The sequence below is a fragment of the Hyla sarda genome, chromosome 6 (genome assembly GCF_029499605.1).
Source record: "Hyla sarda isolate aHylSar1 chromosome 6, aHylSar1.hap1, whole genome shotgun sequence".
Lineage (NCBI taxonomy): Eukaryota > Metazoa > Chordata > Amphibia > Anura > Hylidae > Hyla > Hyla sarda.
In genome coordinates, this window is record NC_079194.1 from 186,181,728 (window position 1) to 186,200,890 (window position 19,163).

At 43.9% G+C, this 19,163-nt stretch overlaps 1 protein-coding gene across 1 annotated transcript in view; it reads right to left on the reverse strand.

The window, feature by feature from the left end:
• Positions 1-7,250: 7,250 nt before the first annotated feature.
• The window catches only part of BEAN1 (brain expressed associated with NEDD4 1), a 42,050-nt gene continuing 30,137 nt past the window's right edge, over positions 7,251-19,163 (reverse strand). Inside the window, 3 exon segments of the mRNA XM_056526102.1 lie at positions 7,251-7,912; positions 7,914-8,000; positions 19,013-19,139. Coding sequence (XP_056382077.1) covers positions 7,678-7,912; positions 7,914-8,000; positions 19,013-19,139 — 449 coding nt within the window. The 3' untranslated portion in view covers positions 7,251-7,677.

Genomic DNA, 19,163 nt, shown 5'->3' on the forward strand with positions numbered 1-19,163 from the left:
CTATACCTATGGGGAAGAGAGAGGGGGGGGGGGGGTAACTGCCCATACCTATGGGGAAGAGGGGGGGGAGGTAACTGCCTATACCTATGGGGAAGAGAGGGGAGGTAACTGCCTATACCTATGGGGAAGAGAGAGGTGGGGGTAAATGCCTATACCTATGGGGAAGAGAGAGGGGGGGGGGGTAACTGCCTATACCTATGGGGAAGAGGGGGGGGGGGTAACTGCCTAAACCTATGGGGAAGAGAGGGGGTGACTCTGCCTATAGGGAACGGGGGAGGGGGTGTAACTGCCTATACTTATTGGGGGGCTACCTAACTTATAACTGGATGCCTAACTACTTACCTACATACCAGGCTATCTAACTATGTACCTGGCCTTCATACATGGCTGCCTAACTACCTAGCTAGCCCCCTACCTACCTGGCTTGTCACCTACCTACATATCCGGCTTCCTGATCTACCTACCTGGTTACCTATTTACCTGGCTACCTGCCTACCTTCCCTTTTACTGTGCAGGACACCAAGGAGGGCTTTATTACAGTTTGTGGGCCTATAGATGGGCAGATTGTGTAGAGGAGGGAAGGGCACTGAATATATGCAGAGTCTGACATGTTTTTCCTGCAGATGTTAAGAGATCCACATGGCGGTCTTATCCGGACGGAGAAGAAAAGGAAAGAGGACGCCGCTGATCAGAAAAGACGTAATTGTGAGTCCCACAATGTAACTGTAATCACTTATATGGTATACACATCCGGTGTACAGCTGATATCTACCGCCATATGGTCCTGTATATAATCACTTATATGGTATATACATCCTGTGTACAGCTGATATCTACCGCCATATGGTCCTGTATATAATCACTTATACAGATCCTTTATAGTATACTGGCCTGTGTATCATGGTTTTATTCAGTACAACATTTTCAGTTTTCCACCAACAGAGCTATATGAGGGCTTTATCGGTATCAATTTGGTTTTGATGATTTTTTCATCCTATTTTTTGTTATTGGTAGTGTGTATACAGAGGAGCTATTAAAATGTTTGCATTTGCACTATTTGGTGAGGTTGTCAAATGTATTTATATTATATTTATAATTGCTGGGTAACCCCTTAAATTCATTGCCTGTTAAATAAATGTTATTTACAATTGTACGTTTTATTCTCTAAATGTTATTTTTTTGTGCGATATAGGAAAGTTCCCCCTCGCATATATATTGTATCCATCCCATCCCCCATGCCATTTCTTTACCCCCCTCCCATCCCCCATGCCATTTCTTAAACCCCTGATCCCTCGTCCTCTGTGCAATTGGGCCCCTCCCCCTTTTTTAGCTCCCCTCCCCTTTTAGCTCCCCCCCCCACATAGCCACACCCACGACCGGTATTTTTCTGAGGGAAAGGTGGCAACCCTAATCCCGACCCGTACCTCCTATCCCGTCCTCCTATCTCAACCTCCTGTCCCGACCTCCTATACCATCCTCCTATCCCGACCTCCTATCCCAATCTCCTATCCCGTTCTCCTATCCCGACCTCCTATCTTGACCTCCTATCCCGTCCTCCTAGCCCGTCCTCCTATCCCATCCTCCTATCTCAACCTCCTATCCCGTCCTCATATCCCCACCTCCTATCCTGTCCTCCAATCTCGAGCTCCTATCCCGACCTCCTATCCCGTCCTCCTTTCTCGACCTCCTATCTCGTCCTCCTATCTCGTCCTCCTATCCCGACCTCCTATCCCGACCTCCTATCCCGTCCTCCTATCCCGTCCTACTTTCACGTCCTCATATCTCGACCTCCTATCCAGACCTCCTATCCCGTCCTCAAATCTCGTCCTACTATCCCAACCTCCTACCTGACCTCCTATCCTGACCTCCTATCCCAACGTCCAATCCCGACCTCCTATCCCGACCTCCCATCCCGTCCTCCTATCCCGATCCGTAATATGTGTACCAGGTACTGAAATAGCTCCAGCCGTACGGAAGTTATGTAGGAACATACATTTCCCATTGATTTGCATGGGACTTTAAACAAAAACCCTGACCCTCACAAATGGGGGTGAGTAAGGGTTAAATTAACTATCCTATATTTTAAGTGGACATATAAGTAACATGTGACCAAGTGTTATAGAAATATCTCCAGCCGTTTGGAAGTTATGCGGTAACATATATTTCCCATTGACTTGCATGGTTAAACATAAGCCCCGCCCCTGGCAAATGGGGGTGAGTAAGGGTTAAATCCCCTATCCTATGTTTGTTGCTGACATATAAGTAACATGTGTGCCAAGTTTAATGTTAATATCTTTAGCCGTTTGAAAGTTTTTGTGGAACATACATACATACACACATATACACATACACACACACACACACACACACGTTGCGTTTTATATATATAGACTAGCTGAATACCCGGCGTTGCCCGGTTTTTCCTTTCTAATCCTTGTTGGGGAGGAAAATAAACAAAGGAGGAAGCTTTTGACTTCATATTCCGTCCTCATATATTGTTGTCATATGCCAACCCCATATACTGTTCTCATATCCCGACCTCCTATCCCTTCATCATATTTCGACCTCATATCCTGTCCTCCTATCCCGTCCTCATATTCCGACCTCCTATGCCGACCTCCTATCCCGACCTCCTATCCTTACCTCCTATCCCGTCCTCCTATCATGTTTTCCTATCTCGTCCTCCTATCTCGTCCTCCTATCCTGTCCTCCTATCTCGTCCTCCTATCTCGTCCTCCTATCCCGTCCTCCTATCCCGTCCTCCTATCCCGTCCTCCTATCCCGTCCTCCTAATCCGTCCTCCTATCTCGACCTCCTATCCCGACCTCCTATCCCGTCCTCCTATCTCGACCTCCTATCCCGTCCTCCTATCTCGACCTCCTATCCCGTCCTCCTATCCAGTCCATCTATCCTAACCTCCTATCCCGTCCTCCTATCCTGTCCTCCTATCCTGTCCTCCTATCCCGACCTCCTATCCCGTCCTCCTATGCCGACCTCCTATCCCGTCCTCCTATCCCGGTCCTCCTATCCCGACCTCCTATCCCGACCTCCTATCCCGTCCTCCTATCCCGACCTCCTACACACACACACACGTTGAGTTTTATATATATATATATATATATATATATATATGTATATATATATTATAGATGTATGTAGCAACTGTTAGTGATGAAACTTCAGAGACTAAAGGGGAGATTTATCAAAATCTGTGAATAGGAAACGTGGAGCAGTTGCTCATAGCAACCAATCAAATTGCTTCTTTAGTTTTTAAAAAGACCACAAAAAGAAGCAATCTGATTGGCTGTTATGGGCAACTGCTCCACTTTTGCTTTGCACAGGTTTTGATAAATTACCCCCTAAACCTGTAATCTGAAAAGCTCTTAAGGGGAACCTGTCCTTATTTTCGTGCTGCCTGAACCACTGCATGAAACAGGGACAGGCTCTTTTATTACGGTGGTGTATAGTTCATCATCTTAACACTGTCACAGTTAACAGGATCCCACCTAGCGCATCCTCAGCATATTTCACACTGCGGGAAATATGTTACAGATTCTGCTACAAGCAAATTACACATGGCAACCCTGCAGCAGTCCTGTGTGTTCAGTGAGGTTTGGAGGGGGGCCTAGCAATTCATAGTCACGTCGGTGCACTGGGACCAGCCTCCAAACCTTACTGCACATACAGGGCTGTGGCGGTATAGGCCTGTGTGTCTGCTTGTAGCAGAATCCACAGCGTACTTCCCGCAGTGTGAAATCAGCAGGGTATTTCTATCAGCATAAAATACTCTGCAAATGTGCTATTCATGACCCTACCTTACCTACTACAGCCTTAAAACACTAATATCCTATTCACAGGATAGAGGATAAGCGTCTCATTGTGGAGGGACGACCCTGGGATCATGGAGAGGGCTAACTGGGGTTCTTGTTTTTAGGAGTGCAGGGGGTTTCAGTAGTCAGACACACCGACCAACAGGCACTTATCCCCTATACTTTGGATTGGTGGGAGAGGCTGGACGACCCTGGGATCATGGAGAGGGCTAACTGGGGTTCTTGTTTTTAGTAGTGCAGGGGGTTTCAGTAGTCAGACACACTGACGAACAGGCACTTATCCCCTATACTTTGGATTGGTGGGAGAGGCTGGAATACCCATTTTAGGCATTTTGTATGACACTGGGAAACAAAGGATCCAAAGAGCCATGCATATTCCCTTTCTGTGTCCTGTTCACAAAGGATTGCGTATCACTCATTTGGATGACCCATAATAAGTTGCATTTGGTATCTGATCATTGAAACTCTGAATATGTGGCCAATGAGGTGTTAATGCAAGTAAATTCTACCATTATTAGACTAGAAATTTTTTTCCGATGGAACATTGCCTGCAAATACTGTAAGCCTCCATACACCGCTGCGTTTCTTCAATGAGAATCGATACCACTACCAAACTTACTAACTTACAATTTATCAATCTTTATATGCTTGCATAGCTAGCATAGAATGTGGTGAACAAACAGTCAAACAAGCAACAAATAAGGAGAATAAAATAGAATAAAGGTCCATATTAAAGATTATAAAGACATCTATAAGCCAAATTTTTTCAACACATCCAATGTATTTCCAGATAATAGCAGTGGCTCGTTAATCACTTAAAGGGATAGTAACTCCCAACAGATGAATATTTTTGGTTAAAAGCACCCCCCCATTTTTATAATATTTAATGTGAGCCTTTATTCTATTTTATTCTCTTCCTTATTTGTTGCTGGTTTGACTGTTTGTTCACCGCAATCTATGCTAGGTACTGTAACTTACCATGATTTTCTGGCATGAATTATAGGAAATGTTTAAAGTAGTACTGTGGTGTAGGACAATTATCTCCTATCCAAAGGATAGGAGATACGTTTCTGATTGCTGGGGGTCTGTCCGCTGTCTGATATTTCCAGTTCTCCTATAGAGATACATGGAGGGGGTGTGTTGACTACCTCTTCTTGCCAGGATTGACAGTCTTGTTGCACGGAGCAGAGATTGCTCTGTGCACAAGGAGAGTTGGGAGCCGGGCAGGGGGTCCCAGCAGTCGGACCCCACGTAATCAGACACTTATCCCCTATCCTTTGGAGGAAGGTGGCATATGTGGCGCAAAGAGGTGTGGTTTATTGCAATTCTTGGTGGACAATGGGCTTGACAACTTGGTATTGACTCCAGATCCTCTACATTGGTCCCTCAAGTTACAATATTAATCGGTTCCAGGACGACTATTGTATGTTGAAACCATTGTACGTCATGGCCGTAAATGAAGTATTTCTCACAGAAAAGGATTGCAGTAACACATGTTTTGCTATACACATGTTTATTCCCTTTGTGTGTATTGGAACTAAACCAAAAAAAATTAGGAAAAAAGCTAATTGGTCATAATGTCATACCAAACTCCAAAAATGGGCTGGACGAAATTATTGGCACCCTTAACTTAATATTTAGTTGCACACCCTTTGGAGAAAATAACTGAAATCAGTCGCTACCTATAACCATCAATAAGTTTCTTACACCTCTCAGCCGGAATGTTGGACCACTCTTCCTATGCAAACTGCTCCAGGTCTCTCTTATTGGAAGGTGCCTTTTCCCAACAGCAATTTTAAGATCTCTCTACAGGTGTTCAATGGGATTTAGATCTGGACTCATTGCTGGCCACTTCAGAACTCCCCAGAGCTTTGTTGCCATACATTTCTGGGTGCTTTTTGAAGTATGTTTGGGGTCAATGTCCTGCTGGAAGACCCAAGATCTCGGATGCAAACCAAGCTTTCTGACACTGGGCTGTACAGTTCGACCCACAATCTGTTGGTAATCCTTAGATTTCATGATGCCTTGCACACATTCAAGGCACCCAGTGCCAGAGGCAGCAAAACAACCCCAAAACATCATTGAACCTCCACCATATTTCACTGTAGGTACTGTGTTCTTTTCTTTGTAGGCCTCATTCCGTTTTCTGTAAACGGTAGAATGATGTGTTTTACCAAAAAGCTCTATCTTGGTCTCATCTGTCCTCAAGACATTTTCCCAAAAGGATTTTGGCTTACTCAAGTTCATTTTGGCAATATGTAGTCTTGCTTTTTTATGTCTCTGTGTCAGCAGTGGGGTCCTCCTGGGTCTCCTGCCATAGTGTTTCATTTCATTTAAATGTCGAAGGATATTTCACGCTGACACTGATGCTCTCTGAGCCTGCATGACAGCTTGAATATCTTTGGAACTTGTTTGGGGCTGCTTATCCACCATCCGGACTATCCTGCGTTGACACCTTTCATCAATTTTTTTCTTCCGTCCACGCCCAGGGAGATTAGCTACAGTGCCATGGGTTGCAAACTTCTTGATAATGTTGCGCACCGTGGACAAAGGCAAATCTAGATCTCTGGAGATGGACTTGTAACCTTGAGATTGTTGATATTTTCCCATAATTTGGGTTCTCAAGTCCTCAGACAGTTCTCTTCTCGTTCTGTTGTACATGCTTAGTGTGGCACACACAAACACACAATGCAAAGACTAAGTGAACTTCTCTTCTTTTATCTGCTTCCAGGTGTGATTTTTATATTGCCCACACCTGTTACTTGCCCCAGATGAGTTTAAAGGAGCATCACATGCTTGAAACAATCTTATTTTTCCACAATTTTAAAAGAGTGCCAATAATTTTGTCCAGCCCATTTTTGTGACATTATGTCCATTTTTTTCCCACCCTTTTTTTTTGGTTTAGTTCCAATACACACAAAGGGAATAAACGTGTATAGCAAAACATTTGTTACTGCAATCCTTTTCTGTGAGAAATACTTAATTTTCTTGAAAAATTTCAGGTGTGCCAACATTTACGGCCATGACTGTATGTTGAGACCATAACTTTATGGAAACCTGGTAATTGGTCCTGAAGCCCCCAAAATGTCATCCAAAAATTGGAAAAAAATGAGGATTAAACAAAAATAAGTAGATACCTAAAAGATAAAGCAAGTCCTTACATATATCAGTAAGAAAGCTCTGCTGGAAGCTGTAAATCACTGTCTATGTAGAGGACAGGAGCTTCTTCAGGGTTCTGTACAGTACACGCAATGTCCTAAAAAAGTAAAATGGAGGTGCCCTCACCTGGTGTCCAAAGGAGCAGCTAACCGTGGCATAGGGAAAGAGTAGTACAGGACATCTAATACCTCCCTGTACTGTAGGGGGTGCTACCAGACAGCCAGTCAGTGCATGCACTTCGGGAATACAAGGGTTTTACCAGTGAATGCCCATTCTGATTGGTCAATTCTTCCAGCCATTGACACATTTCACAGATCTGGGCTGTCCATACTATTGTATGTTGAGTCTGGTTTCAAGTTACAATGATACAATGAAACTATTGAATGTTGAGGGATCACTGTATTGCCTTAATTCTGTTTGTCATGAAATAGATAACCGGCCACACGATTGTGGGGGTGTATGGAGGTTAAATAATGACACTATCCAAATAGTATTAGACATTGTAGTTCTTAATAGTCCTCATTAATATGTATTAAAATTTCTTTATAGAACTATTGCACCTGTTTATTGCTAAATATAAACTAATTGCACTTCTAAAGATGAATACTTTAAGTCACACTGTCACACAAATATGTAGCTGTTATATGGGAGACAACAAATTGTTCCCAGGAAATGGACAAGACACATATCAAGGACATTGCCAAGTCAAGTTTTCTTCTGACACAACGATGCCTGGTGATGAGACGTCTTTCAGTATGTTTATTGATATTATAGGGAGGTGAAGACTTTTCTTGGCCATAGTTTGAATTGGTGGAACAACGTGTAGTTCAACAGTAGACATGGTCGAGGTGGAGGAGACCTGGAAGTGTCTTGTGTTGGTTTGTGAACTCATAGGCATCTCTTCAGTGCTAGTATCAGGTGATAAGATGTGGATCTTGTAAGGAGTAAGGTGGTGGATCATCTGCTGGGAGGTATGTTCCCAAGGTTCCTGGCCCAACACAGTCTTCATAGCTAGAGGTAAAGAATGACACACTGAAACATAGTGTTTCTACCGTCTGAAAATTTTAAGTTGGTTCTTCAAACAGATTAATTACTCATCGTATAGTTACTTACTAAGGTTTAGAAAGGCAATAGTGGATCAATAAAGATTAAGTTCACATTGCTGTCAGGCTCCGCTATATGGAGCTCTGTCGGCAATTCTGTCAAAACGATGGGAGTTTAGTGGAAAAAAAAAATTGTGTATGCACTATTTTTTTCCTTGATAAACTATCGGATCCCCGACCGATCCGTCAGGACCTTGTGGCGATCCGGTGGAGTCGGTTGTGCTCTGACCCTTTTTGGGGGCAATTTGGTGCTAGAAAAGAGCCAAACAGACCAAGAACAGGACAGAGCACAACAGCAATGTGAACTTAGCCTAAGCAAAGTGTCTGAATGGTGACCTTACAAAAGACAATTTTACAGTATACTGCACAATAGAAGCTGTGTAAATTAATATGCTCTGTGGTGCATGGAGACAGACAGAACTTAAGGATTTAAGGGGATATCCCTTTATGCATATCCTTAAAGGGGTACTCCGGTGCTTAGACATCTTATCCCCTATCCAAAGGATAGGGGATAAGATGCCTGATCGCGGGAGTCCCGCCGCTGGGGAGCCCCCGTTTGTAATCAGTCCCCGAAGCGTGTTCGCTCCGGGTCTGATTACCGGCGACTACAGGGCGGGCGGCGTGTGATGTCACGCCTCCGCCCCCGTGTGATGTCACGCTCCGCCCCGCAATGCAAGTCTATGGGAGGGGGTGTGACAGCATTGAGGGGCGGAGCGTGAAGTCACACGGGGGCGGAGGCGTGATGTCACACGCGGCCCGCCCTGTAGTCGCCGGTAATCAGACCCAGAGCGAACACGCTCCGGGGACTGATTACAAACGGGGTGCCGCATGCAAGATCATGGGGGTCCCCAGTGGCGGGACTTCCGCGATCAGGCATCTTATCCCCTATCCTTTGGATAGGGGATAAGATGTCTAAGCTCCGGAATACCCCTTTAAGAATGCTTGGCTGCCATAAATGGCTGAGATATAAAAAAACTCATTGTTATATTACTTTGTGAAGAGTAGCAGCAGATTGGAACTGATGACTGTACTATGACTATAACAAACCCTACACCTAAGTGATCATCAAACAAACACATTTTAGTCCCTGATAGTAAAACATGAAGGCTCCTATTCAATGACAGTAAGCAGAGTTCTTTAAAACCATAAAGAGTTGATATACAATTTTATAATATATTTTGTATAACTATTTTAGATTTATTTTCTGAACCTGAAGTAAAACTAGAGGGGACAGTTGTGTTAAATGGAACATGTCAGTTAAAGTGTTTTTCTAGACAAAATTTATTGACAACCCATCCTCAGAATAGACCATCAATATCAGTTTTTTGGGGTACCGCCGTCTAGCACCCCTGTGGTGTTAGTATACACAGAAAACAGAGCAGGAAGCAGACGACTCTGTACATTGTTTAGTGACCATGCTAGGTTACTGCAGCTCAGCTTCATTCATTTCAGTGGGAGCTGAGCTGTAGTAACCCAGAATGTCCACTAAGCAATGAATGGAGCTGTCTGCTTCCTGTTCTGTAATCACCATGGTTCTGTTCACTGTTTGTGATCACCATGGCTCTGGCAAACAGCTGATTGGTAGGGGTGCGGTGTGCCAGCACCCCACCTTTTTGATATTGATAGCCTGTCCTCAATACATTTTGGGTCATCAATACATTTTGCCTGGAAAATCCTTTAAAGTTTTGTTGCCCTCACTGAAGGTAGCTTTACATAGGGGCAGACAGTCTGTTTCCTGTAATCTGTCCCTCACACAGGCATGTAGTGTAGGATCAGAAAACCTACACCCAAAAGCAGGCAGCACAGAGTCTGTCAATCATTGATGGGGGCAGCATAACCGACATGTATCCTTTAATTTTAGATGAACCCTCCCTATAGCTGAGATGCAGCCCTTGCCCACCGCCTTTCTGCTCATAATCTTGTTAAAAGCAGCTCTGTCTGCAGCCTCAAGCAGATGGACAGTAAATTCAGAACTGAAGCTATCCGGGACAGGCATCTAAAAGCAATTAGGATGTTGTATGTCTAAAATATGCTGCAGGATAATATGGGAGATTATTACTTCATGCCAGCAGATGCTCCATAGACTCCGCTAAACAAATAAAGATGCCTGTTCTCAGTGAGTAAATGTCTAGTGAACAAACATCAGCTCACATCAGCCTGATCTACTGAAGAACATTAACCGCTGAGGCCAGGAGAAAGAACATGTCGGTCTCCATCAATGACATGGGATGATATTGTTAATAGGTTTAGGAGAATGCAACTCCACCTAGTGGAAATTCTGAACTAGTGCACACTGTGTATTTGCTGAGGATAGTACATATCATAGACCCCCAATGCAAAAAAAAGGACTGCTTCAGAACCCCTGAATTTCCCCCTCCTCAAAGAAAACTTCTTGAAGTACAAGTAGAGCAAATAGAAGGGGGCAGATAAGACAGGGTTGTAATTACTAATTGTATGTATGTATATACAATGTACAACACACATGGGGAACATACTAGTCTGTATTATGGACTTACTGTATACTGTAAGTATTTAGTGTGCTGCCTTATGCATGGCTGGTTTTAGACAAAGTATATCCTTGGACAAAATTAAAAGTGGGGCCTGAAATACTGTTATATTTTGCCATACAGTCACTTGAGCAGAATAAAACACATCATTCATTAAAATCAGCTTGGATCCCCACATATCAGGGGAACAGTGGCCCCTTGTAAAGTGAATTGAGCTGCAGCGCACATACCGGTCCATTCAGCTGATAACTTTGTTCACCATTTTTATTTTCCTGTCTATGGAGCTATGCAAGGGCTTATTTTTGAGCCAAAGTTATAATTTTTATTGATATCATTTTTGGTAAATGTGATTTTTGTAGCTGTGCCCACCCTCTATAGCAACACAACCCCATCCTTTAATACTGCTGTCCTGCTACTACCACTACTGTGCCTGCTGCTTGCCCCCATTACTTTAGAGCTGCACAGTTTCCCCAAATACTGTACTACAGGTATACAACTGCCTAAGTACAGGGATAAGGATCACAATATAACAAAATAATTGGCCCATACCTAACCTTGAAATTTTGAACCTTAAACCTTCAGACCCAAAATCACACCAAAATACTCCCCTTTTATAGACCACTCCCCTCAACCCGCTCACACAGACTGCTTATTTTGCTCTAACTCTTACATAGACTTCTGTTCAAGCCCCCGTGCCTCACATAGACTGCTCTTTATGCCCCCCATCTCTCTTATGGATTGCTGTTCATGCACCCCCCCCCCATCTCGCACATAGACTGTTGCTCATGTCCCCATCTCTCACATAGACTGCTCTTCAGGGCCCCCTGTCTCTCACCAATGCTTCTGCTTAGGGTCTCCCCCTCAGACTGCTGTTCATGGCCCCTCATACACATAGACTAGTGCTTCTGCCCTTATGTAGGCCGCCCAAACCACCCTCTTTATAATCTGCTCACTAACTGGGGAATCCAGGACACTTATACTGGATCCTTAGGCCAGCGAGCGCCACTTTCAACTGTACGTGCACATGCGCATACAGTTAAAAGCTGTTGGTGTAGGCTCCAGACAGCTCCAGGCTACAACGGGAGCAGAGCATGACCTCTGCCCTGGTTCAGGCCATTAGGTCACCTGTCATTGCAGCTTGCACCAGAGAAAGGAGGAAGGAGGTAGCCTGGTTGCTGCTTTGCACGGGAGAGGAGGTAAGTCTGATTTTTTTTTTGTCATTTTAGCAGGGAGGGGAAATACCTGCCTAATGGTAGGAATACCTACCCAATGAAAATAACTGCTTGTCTACTGGAGGGACTACTTGCTTACTGGGGGGCTACTTGCATTCTGAGGGACTACCTGCCTACTGGGGGGGGGGGTACCTGCCCAATGGGGAGAAATGCATGTCTACAGGGGGGATTGCTTGACTGCTTGGCTACCTGCCTTTTTAGGAGACTACCTAAATACTGGTAAGACATATCTGCCTAATGGAAAAACCACCTAACTGCTTTGGGATTGCACATATAGAAATGAAGATCCTGTATGATCCCTTAAACAAGATGCAACAGTGGCACCTGAGGTGTTTTAGCAAATCAGTTGTCCCTTGGGAAACAGAATACATTTTCCACTGTAGATGGATGTTTTAAAGGTTCTTTTTTATTAAACAGTTCACAATGTGTTTTGCAAGGGAACCCCTCGCTTTGTCAGTGAGGAGTTCCCTAACTGTGTAATAAATAGAACCATCACTACATCCATCTACTGTGGAAAATGTTATTCTATTTCCCACAGGACAATTGGTTTTCTAAAACACCTCAGGCGCCACTGCTGCATCTTTTTTAAGAGATCGTAAGGGATTCCCAACTCCATATGTATACTCATCACCGTTCTCTCGGACGATTGGTCGGCACCCATGAGGATCCATAGGAGCTAAATACACCCACCTACATACCGTATACACTGTTGTGCCTGATAGCACACCACTAATAGCTGAATGTACTTCCACTCTTTTTTTGTCTTAGTCCTATATTATTCTTTTACAGTGCCAATCTTCCGTTATATTTTTTCCTATAACCTTCCTGTAACAGCTGTGGAAGACATACTTAATAGGGAACCTACCTACCTAATGGTGGACCTACTTACCTACCTGCAGTTTACTATTTGGGAGACTATAGATGGAGAGATTGTATAGAGGTTGGAAAAGAAAGAAGCCTAAGATGTTTTTCTGGCACATTCTGCAAAAAAAAAAAAAATCATAGCTGGAAGAAGTCATAGTGGGTTGAAAAGAAAAAGGAAAGAGAATAACTTCAAGAACATGGCACCTGTGAGTAAGGGAATTCTAGGTGCCCTACTGTGTGCATGATTTCTAAAGCTAGACATGCAACCAACAAATAGGTAGGAATACACAGCTCAGTCACCACTTGAGAAAATTGCTGGTCATGGGGTTCCCAATAATCAATATATGTCTACCTGCAAAGCTTCTAACCAGTTGAATACCAAAGGTTCTTTGGGCCCTGGATTAAAGGCCATTAGATGTATACACAAACCAGTCTGACCACTTCTTCTAGAGTGGAGTGGTGGTCACTAAACTAGACAATGAGCTGTCAATAATGGGAAGAATACAAATATCCAGGGCTGCCATCAGGGGGTACAACCCATACTCCTGTAAGGGGCCCAGAGCTTCAGGGGGGCCTGGCTGGCCCTGTCCTTTATTTTTATAATTTTTTTGCTTGTCAGTGAGTGACTGTGTCTGTCACTCACTGACCACTGGGGGCCCGGCACTGTACACTGCTCGCTGACTGATTGACTGACTTACATACAGTCAGTCAATCAGTCAGAATGCAGAAGCACGCCGCTGCCTCACATACCTCCAGGGCCGGCGGTCGCTGCCTCTTTAAATCTGCAGTGGCCGGCGGGAGGTACTACTTCCTCGTGCAGGCATAGGCTGCATCCCTCTATATGGGGGCGCAGCTCCGTACCCTGATAGAAATGTTACTAAGCAACCATTCCCATCCTGCTTTCATCTGCTGTACGATATAGCAATGATTCACAAAATGTGTGCCTCCATCTGTTGCAAAACTACAACTCCCAGCATGCCCAAAAAGTCAAAGTCCATCTGTGCATGGGTGGAGTTGAAGTTTTTAAGTTTTTAAACAACCGGAGGCACCCTTCTTGGGAAACACTGCTACATAGTATAAATAGATAGATAGATCTCCCCAATAAAGCTCTACCAAAACATAATGGGGGAGATTTGTCAAAATCTGTGCAGAGGAATACTTGCCAAGTTGCCCATAGCAACCAATCAGCTCGCTTCTTTCATTTTCATGAAGGCCTGTGAAAAATGAAAGAAGCGATCTGATTGGTTGCTATGGGCAACTGGACAACTTTTACTCTTCACAGGTTTTGATAAATCTCCCCCAATATATATATATATATATATATATATATATATATATATATATATATATAGATATATGTTGTATAAATACATTACATATAGACACATAGATATATTTTAATAAAAATACATATACACACGTATGATATATATGTATATATCAGTGTTTCCCAACCAGGGTGCCTCCAGCTGTTGCAAAACGAAAACTCCCAGCATGCCTAGGCAACCAGAGTCTGTCCGGGCATGCCGGGAGTTGTAGTTTTTCAACATCTGGAGGGCCCCAGTTTGGAACTATGCCCCTGCAGATGTTGCACAACTACAACTCCCAGCAAGCCAAGACAGTCCATGCTTGTTTGGAGTTGAAGTTCTGCAACATTTGGCCCTTCACACGTTGCCAAACTACAACTCCCAGCATGCCTGTACAGTGAGGACATACTGGGAGTTGTAGTATTAGTGGTTTCAAAACTGTGCACTTCCATCTGTTGCATAAATAAAACTCTCAGCATACACTTTAGCTCTCAGTGCATGCTGGGAGTTTTAGTTTGCAACATCTAGCCCTTCACATGTTGCCAAACTACAACTCCCAGCATGCCTGGATAGTCTGGGTATGCTGGGAATTGCAGTTTTGCAAGATCTGAAGGGGCACAGTTTGGAGACCACTAGAGTGTGGTTTCCAAAATGAGCCCTTCCAGCTGTTGCATTACTAGAAGTCTCAGCATGCCCTTCAGCTGTCAGTGCATGCTGGGAGTTGTAGTTTTCATAAAAATAAAAAAATTAGGTAGGCAGCAGTTCCCCCACATTAGGTAGGCAGCCATTTCCCCATGTTCGGTATGCAGCAGTTCCCCGACATTAGGTTTAAGGCAGTTCCCCCACATTAGGTATGCTGCAGTTCCCCACATTAGATATGTGGCAGTTCCTCCACATTAGATATGCAGCAGGTCCCTCACATTAGATATGCAGCAGTTCCCCGACATTAGGTTTAAGGCAGTTCCCCCACATTAGGTATGCTGCAGTTCCTCCACATTAGATATGCAGCAGGTCCCTCACATTAGATATGCAGCAGTTCCCTCACATTAGATATGCAGCAGTTCCCCACATTAGATATGCCGAAGTTCCCCACATTAGATATGCAGAAGTTCCCACACATTAGATTTGCGGCAGTTCCCCCACATTAGGTATGCGGCAGTTCCCCCACATTAGGTATGCGGCAGTTCCCCCACATTAGGTATGCAGCAGTCCACTGGCCCGGCCATGCCACTCCCCCCTCCCTTCCTTTCTCAGAACACTTACCCTCCTGCTGGTCTTCTTTTCTGTCAACTCACTCAGGCCTCTGCTTTCCTCTGCGCACCGGCACCTGATGCGGCCTCTAGTGAGTGATTGACAGAGGAGCCAATAGCTCTTTACCCTGTGAATCTGTTCACTGCATTTATGCAGAAGCAGGAGACCGCAGCGTTCTTCTGCTTCTATGTCGTGGCTGCTGCAGGGGCACAGTGGTCCTTTTTTTTTTCTTTTCTTTAAATCGCTGTTTGCATTGGGGAAATGGATTAGGCTGCCCCAAGAGCTGCGCGGCCGGCGGAGGGGAAGCAGAGCGGCCGGGGGACAAGCAGAGCAGCCGGCAGCTGCAAACTTGTAAAATAGAAAAAAAAAACATCAAGGCATGCTGCTGGCCCACTGGACAGATTGGCCTATGAACTTGATACCTCCTGAATAGTGCTAGAAGGTGTCTGTAGGAAGAGGGACACCAGGAGATGCCAGAAGAGGGATGCAAAAATGAGTTTTGATGACCATAGTAATAATGGTAGTAGGAGTGTAAATTTTTTATGAATGTTAATTGCAAAAATAAAAAAACTTGAAGGAGTAAACTAATAATAGATAAAAATCATTAACTGAACTACTTGAAGGTTAATGTTTTGCCAAAATGTACAACATATAAAAAGTTTTTAAATCTGGCGAAGCAAGCTGTGCATAACTAACTTGCCCCCTGACTGGGGAGAGGATAAGGGGTTAAGAAATGCAGGACTGTTTGGTTTCATCTCCTCCCCACCTGGGGGGGGGGGGGAGTGCGCCTATCAGGGTGCTTGGTGCTTCCCGGGCTTTTAGTGTCCCTCCCCTGGGTATTAATAGTGATTTGACACCCCCCAATCTTCCCAGGACCCAGAGTTTTTGCTCTCTCTCCCTTGTGTTTTTGTTTTCTAAGTCACAGCTTGGCGACAAGAAGACAGAGAAAGCGGGGTCAACTCGGGGTAGACCTGCACACAGGACGGTGTGGCAGCACCTCTCGGTTTGGCAAGAAACCAATCAGTGCCTTTTTGTTTTATATTTAAATTGTTATTTATATGGTTATTTTTAAATAAAGCTGTGGCCAATCCTCAACCACACAAAAGTTATGGTTGTCATTGTCAGATATTTATTTTATTACTTACTATTAATAAGGGGGCAGGGGTAGTTATAGTCTGGTAGGAGGTAATTGGGGTCTCAACAGTCTGACAGTGCCCATTTATGACCATTCATGAGTGCTTATATGACCAGTGCTTACGTATACTTAAATCCAGCCGGCAGGCCCGCCTCAATGCGTAAGTCAGCGCTGGTAGAGGTGGACCTTCAGAGGAGCGGGGCTCCGGACTGCAGGTAGGCATAGCAGTCCGAGACCCCGCATCGGTCTCCTGTTCACCCGCGCTATAACCCGGTGTATCGGGTTATAATGAGGGTGAACAGGTGACCATTTTCCTTTAAGCTGTAAAGGCACTAACATCTGACAGAAGCCTCTTAGTTACAGGGCACTTGAGAACTTACCAACAGTTCTATTGTCAGGGACCGACCAGGGGACAGGGAGAGTGAGCCCAAAACTTACCCTAAAACCGCTCTCCCTGCCTACTTGCCCATCCACCCTAAACGGTGGATCGACAACTGGATGCCTGTCCCTTCCTGAGCTAAAGTGCAGGGGCCTACAAACACATACTAATAAACAGTCGGTCAAAAACCAGAAACATAACAGGAACAGATTAAGTTCAGAGGACACAGATCAGTGAAAATCTACTAAGAGCATGCCACATAACCATGGCTAAAACCAAAACATACAAGGTGTATGCTGCAGACATAGTAGATTAAAAGCTCAAATAAAGAATGTTTCACCAAAAGCTCCATAGCAGCATGTCAGGATCTCAGGAAGTCCATATGTAATGATCTCAACCACCAGCCCAGAGGCTAGACTTGACTTACTTTAAATAGACACACCCTATGAGCTATTGGCTAGCAAGCCAAATGATTTAACTATTCCCTGACCAGGGAACATAAAACTGTTCACACACAAGCAAATCCACTGGCTGTGTGTCAAGACAGACATGACATCTATCCTTCTTACCTGTTTCTTTTCTTCCTTGAAGGCCACCAACCTGGCTACATTGCAGAGATTATACAAGGTGGCCCTATGCCCCCATACATCATTGACCTAATCTTCAACCTTCCCACAATTTCTGTTTTCCCTCCCTCATACTGTGGAACTTCTTAAACACATCAGACTCTCCCCCTCCTTTGAACATTCAGAAACAACCTAAAAAGCCTACAACCTACAATAACTATGCTGCCACTACAGTACCACCGCTACAGCTTTTTTGATTACTCTTTGTCTCCTTCCTCCTTATTTTGCAGACTATAACCCCTCACATGTGGGGACCTCCTTTCCCCTCTACCAGTCTGTCACCCATTCATGTTTCATGTAATTGTTTTTGTCTTTTGTTATGTCCTAAAATCTCTTTTCCATTTGTACAGCATCCTGTAATTAATGATGCTGTAAAAGAAATAATAATGTAAATAATATTTTTCTATAAAGGTAATTGTGACCTACAACTTTCCATTCACCCTATCATTAGGTTAATGTGACTGCTGTACCCAACCGTCAAAATCCCTCCTATATTAAGTCCTGTGACCTCCTAACTGAAACTAAATTCGCCGTGAAGGGCAACAAGAAAATTCTGTCTGAGCAACTCATCTTTCCCTGTCCATTTCACATTAAATAAAGCAGATGAGAGCTAAAATACCAGCCACACCGGGATTTCATTTATTCTCTTAATAGGACATATTAGTGTGATGTCCATTTATCCTGCCTGTCAACTGTGATTTACTTAAATTCTCCATTCCCCGCCTCACTGAACAATAAAAAAAAATCGAATGCACTATTTATTCCAAATGTAATTAGCAAAAAACGTTAAAAAAAATGGTTCAAGGCAATGGGCAGCAATTTGAGTAGAGTTTAAGTCAATAAAACAATTAGCATCCTGGTATCTACCTGTACCAATTAATGTCTTATTCTAAGGATGTATGGGATCCAGGACATAGCTGCTATACATAAAGGATGCCTCCTAAAAGCATTTCTTTGGCATTTTCCCATAGACATTCTGGAAAAATAAATAGCAAAGTGGAGATGGAAGATCTGGCACATATGTTATACTGGGCTTTCTCTGTAGGCAGAAGCACAGCTCATGGATCCCTATGAAAGATCTACACCAGGGCCCCCTTGTCTACCATAAACAGTTTGTAATACTGTGTGGCTAAATAATCTTTAGGACCCCTCAGAGCCCATGTGCCAAATGCATCTGCTTTCTTGGCACCCTCTATAGCTATGCCTCTGACTGTAGGTCAAAGGAACAAGTAGAATTACAACATGAGAACTTTCAAGCTTTATGCCTCCAATTAGTTCTGCAAGAAGCTACGGTAACACTCCCTGAAGGACGTGACTAGAGAACATCCATCTGCTGTATGGGCAGATGTGGTACCTGATATGGCTCTTTATCCCAGAGGTTGTATAGCTGTATATGTTCACATAACATATTGACATATATATGAAGTTCTACATTTCATAAATAGTGACAGATATTAATTACACCATTACCGGTGATGTATACACCATTTATTGATGGGCATGTTGGGCCTCTCAGCAGATGTTGCCCTGGATAATAACATTGGCTCATATGTGATTCTCTATAATAAGCTTGGCAAACAATACCTAATGGTTTATTTAATGAGACTTTCTTTCCTTACCACGGCGGATAATCTGGATAAGAAGCGCTAAGTTCTAGGTATGAGTCAAATTCTATGGCTGGAGAAATGTCCTCTGTACAGACAGATCTCAAGTCTCCGAATGAAGATGTTGCATAGGAGATCCCATCTGCAAAACATGGCATAAGAAGTG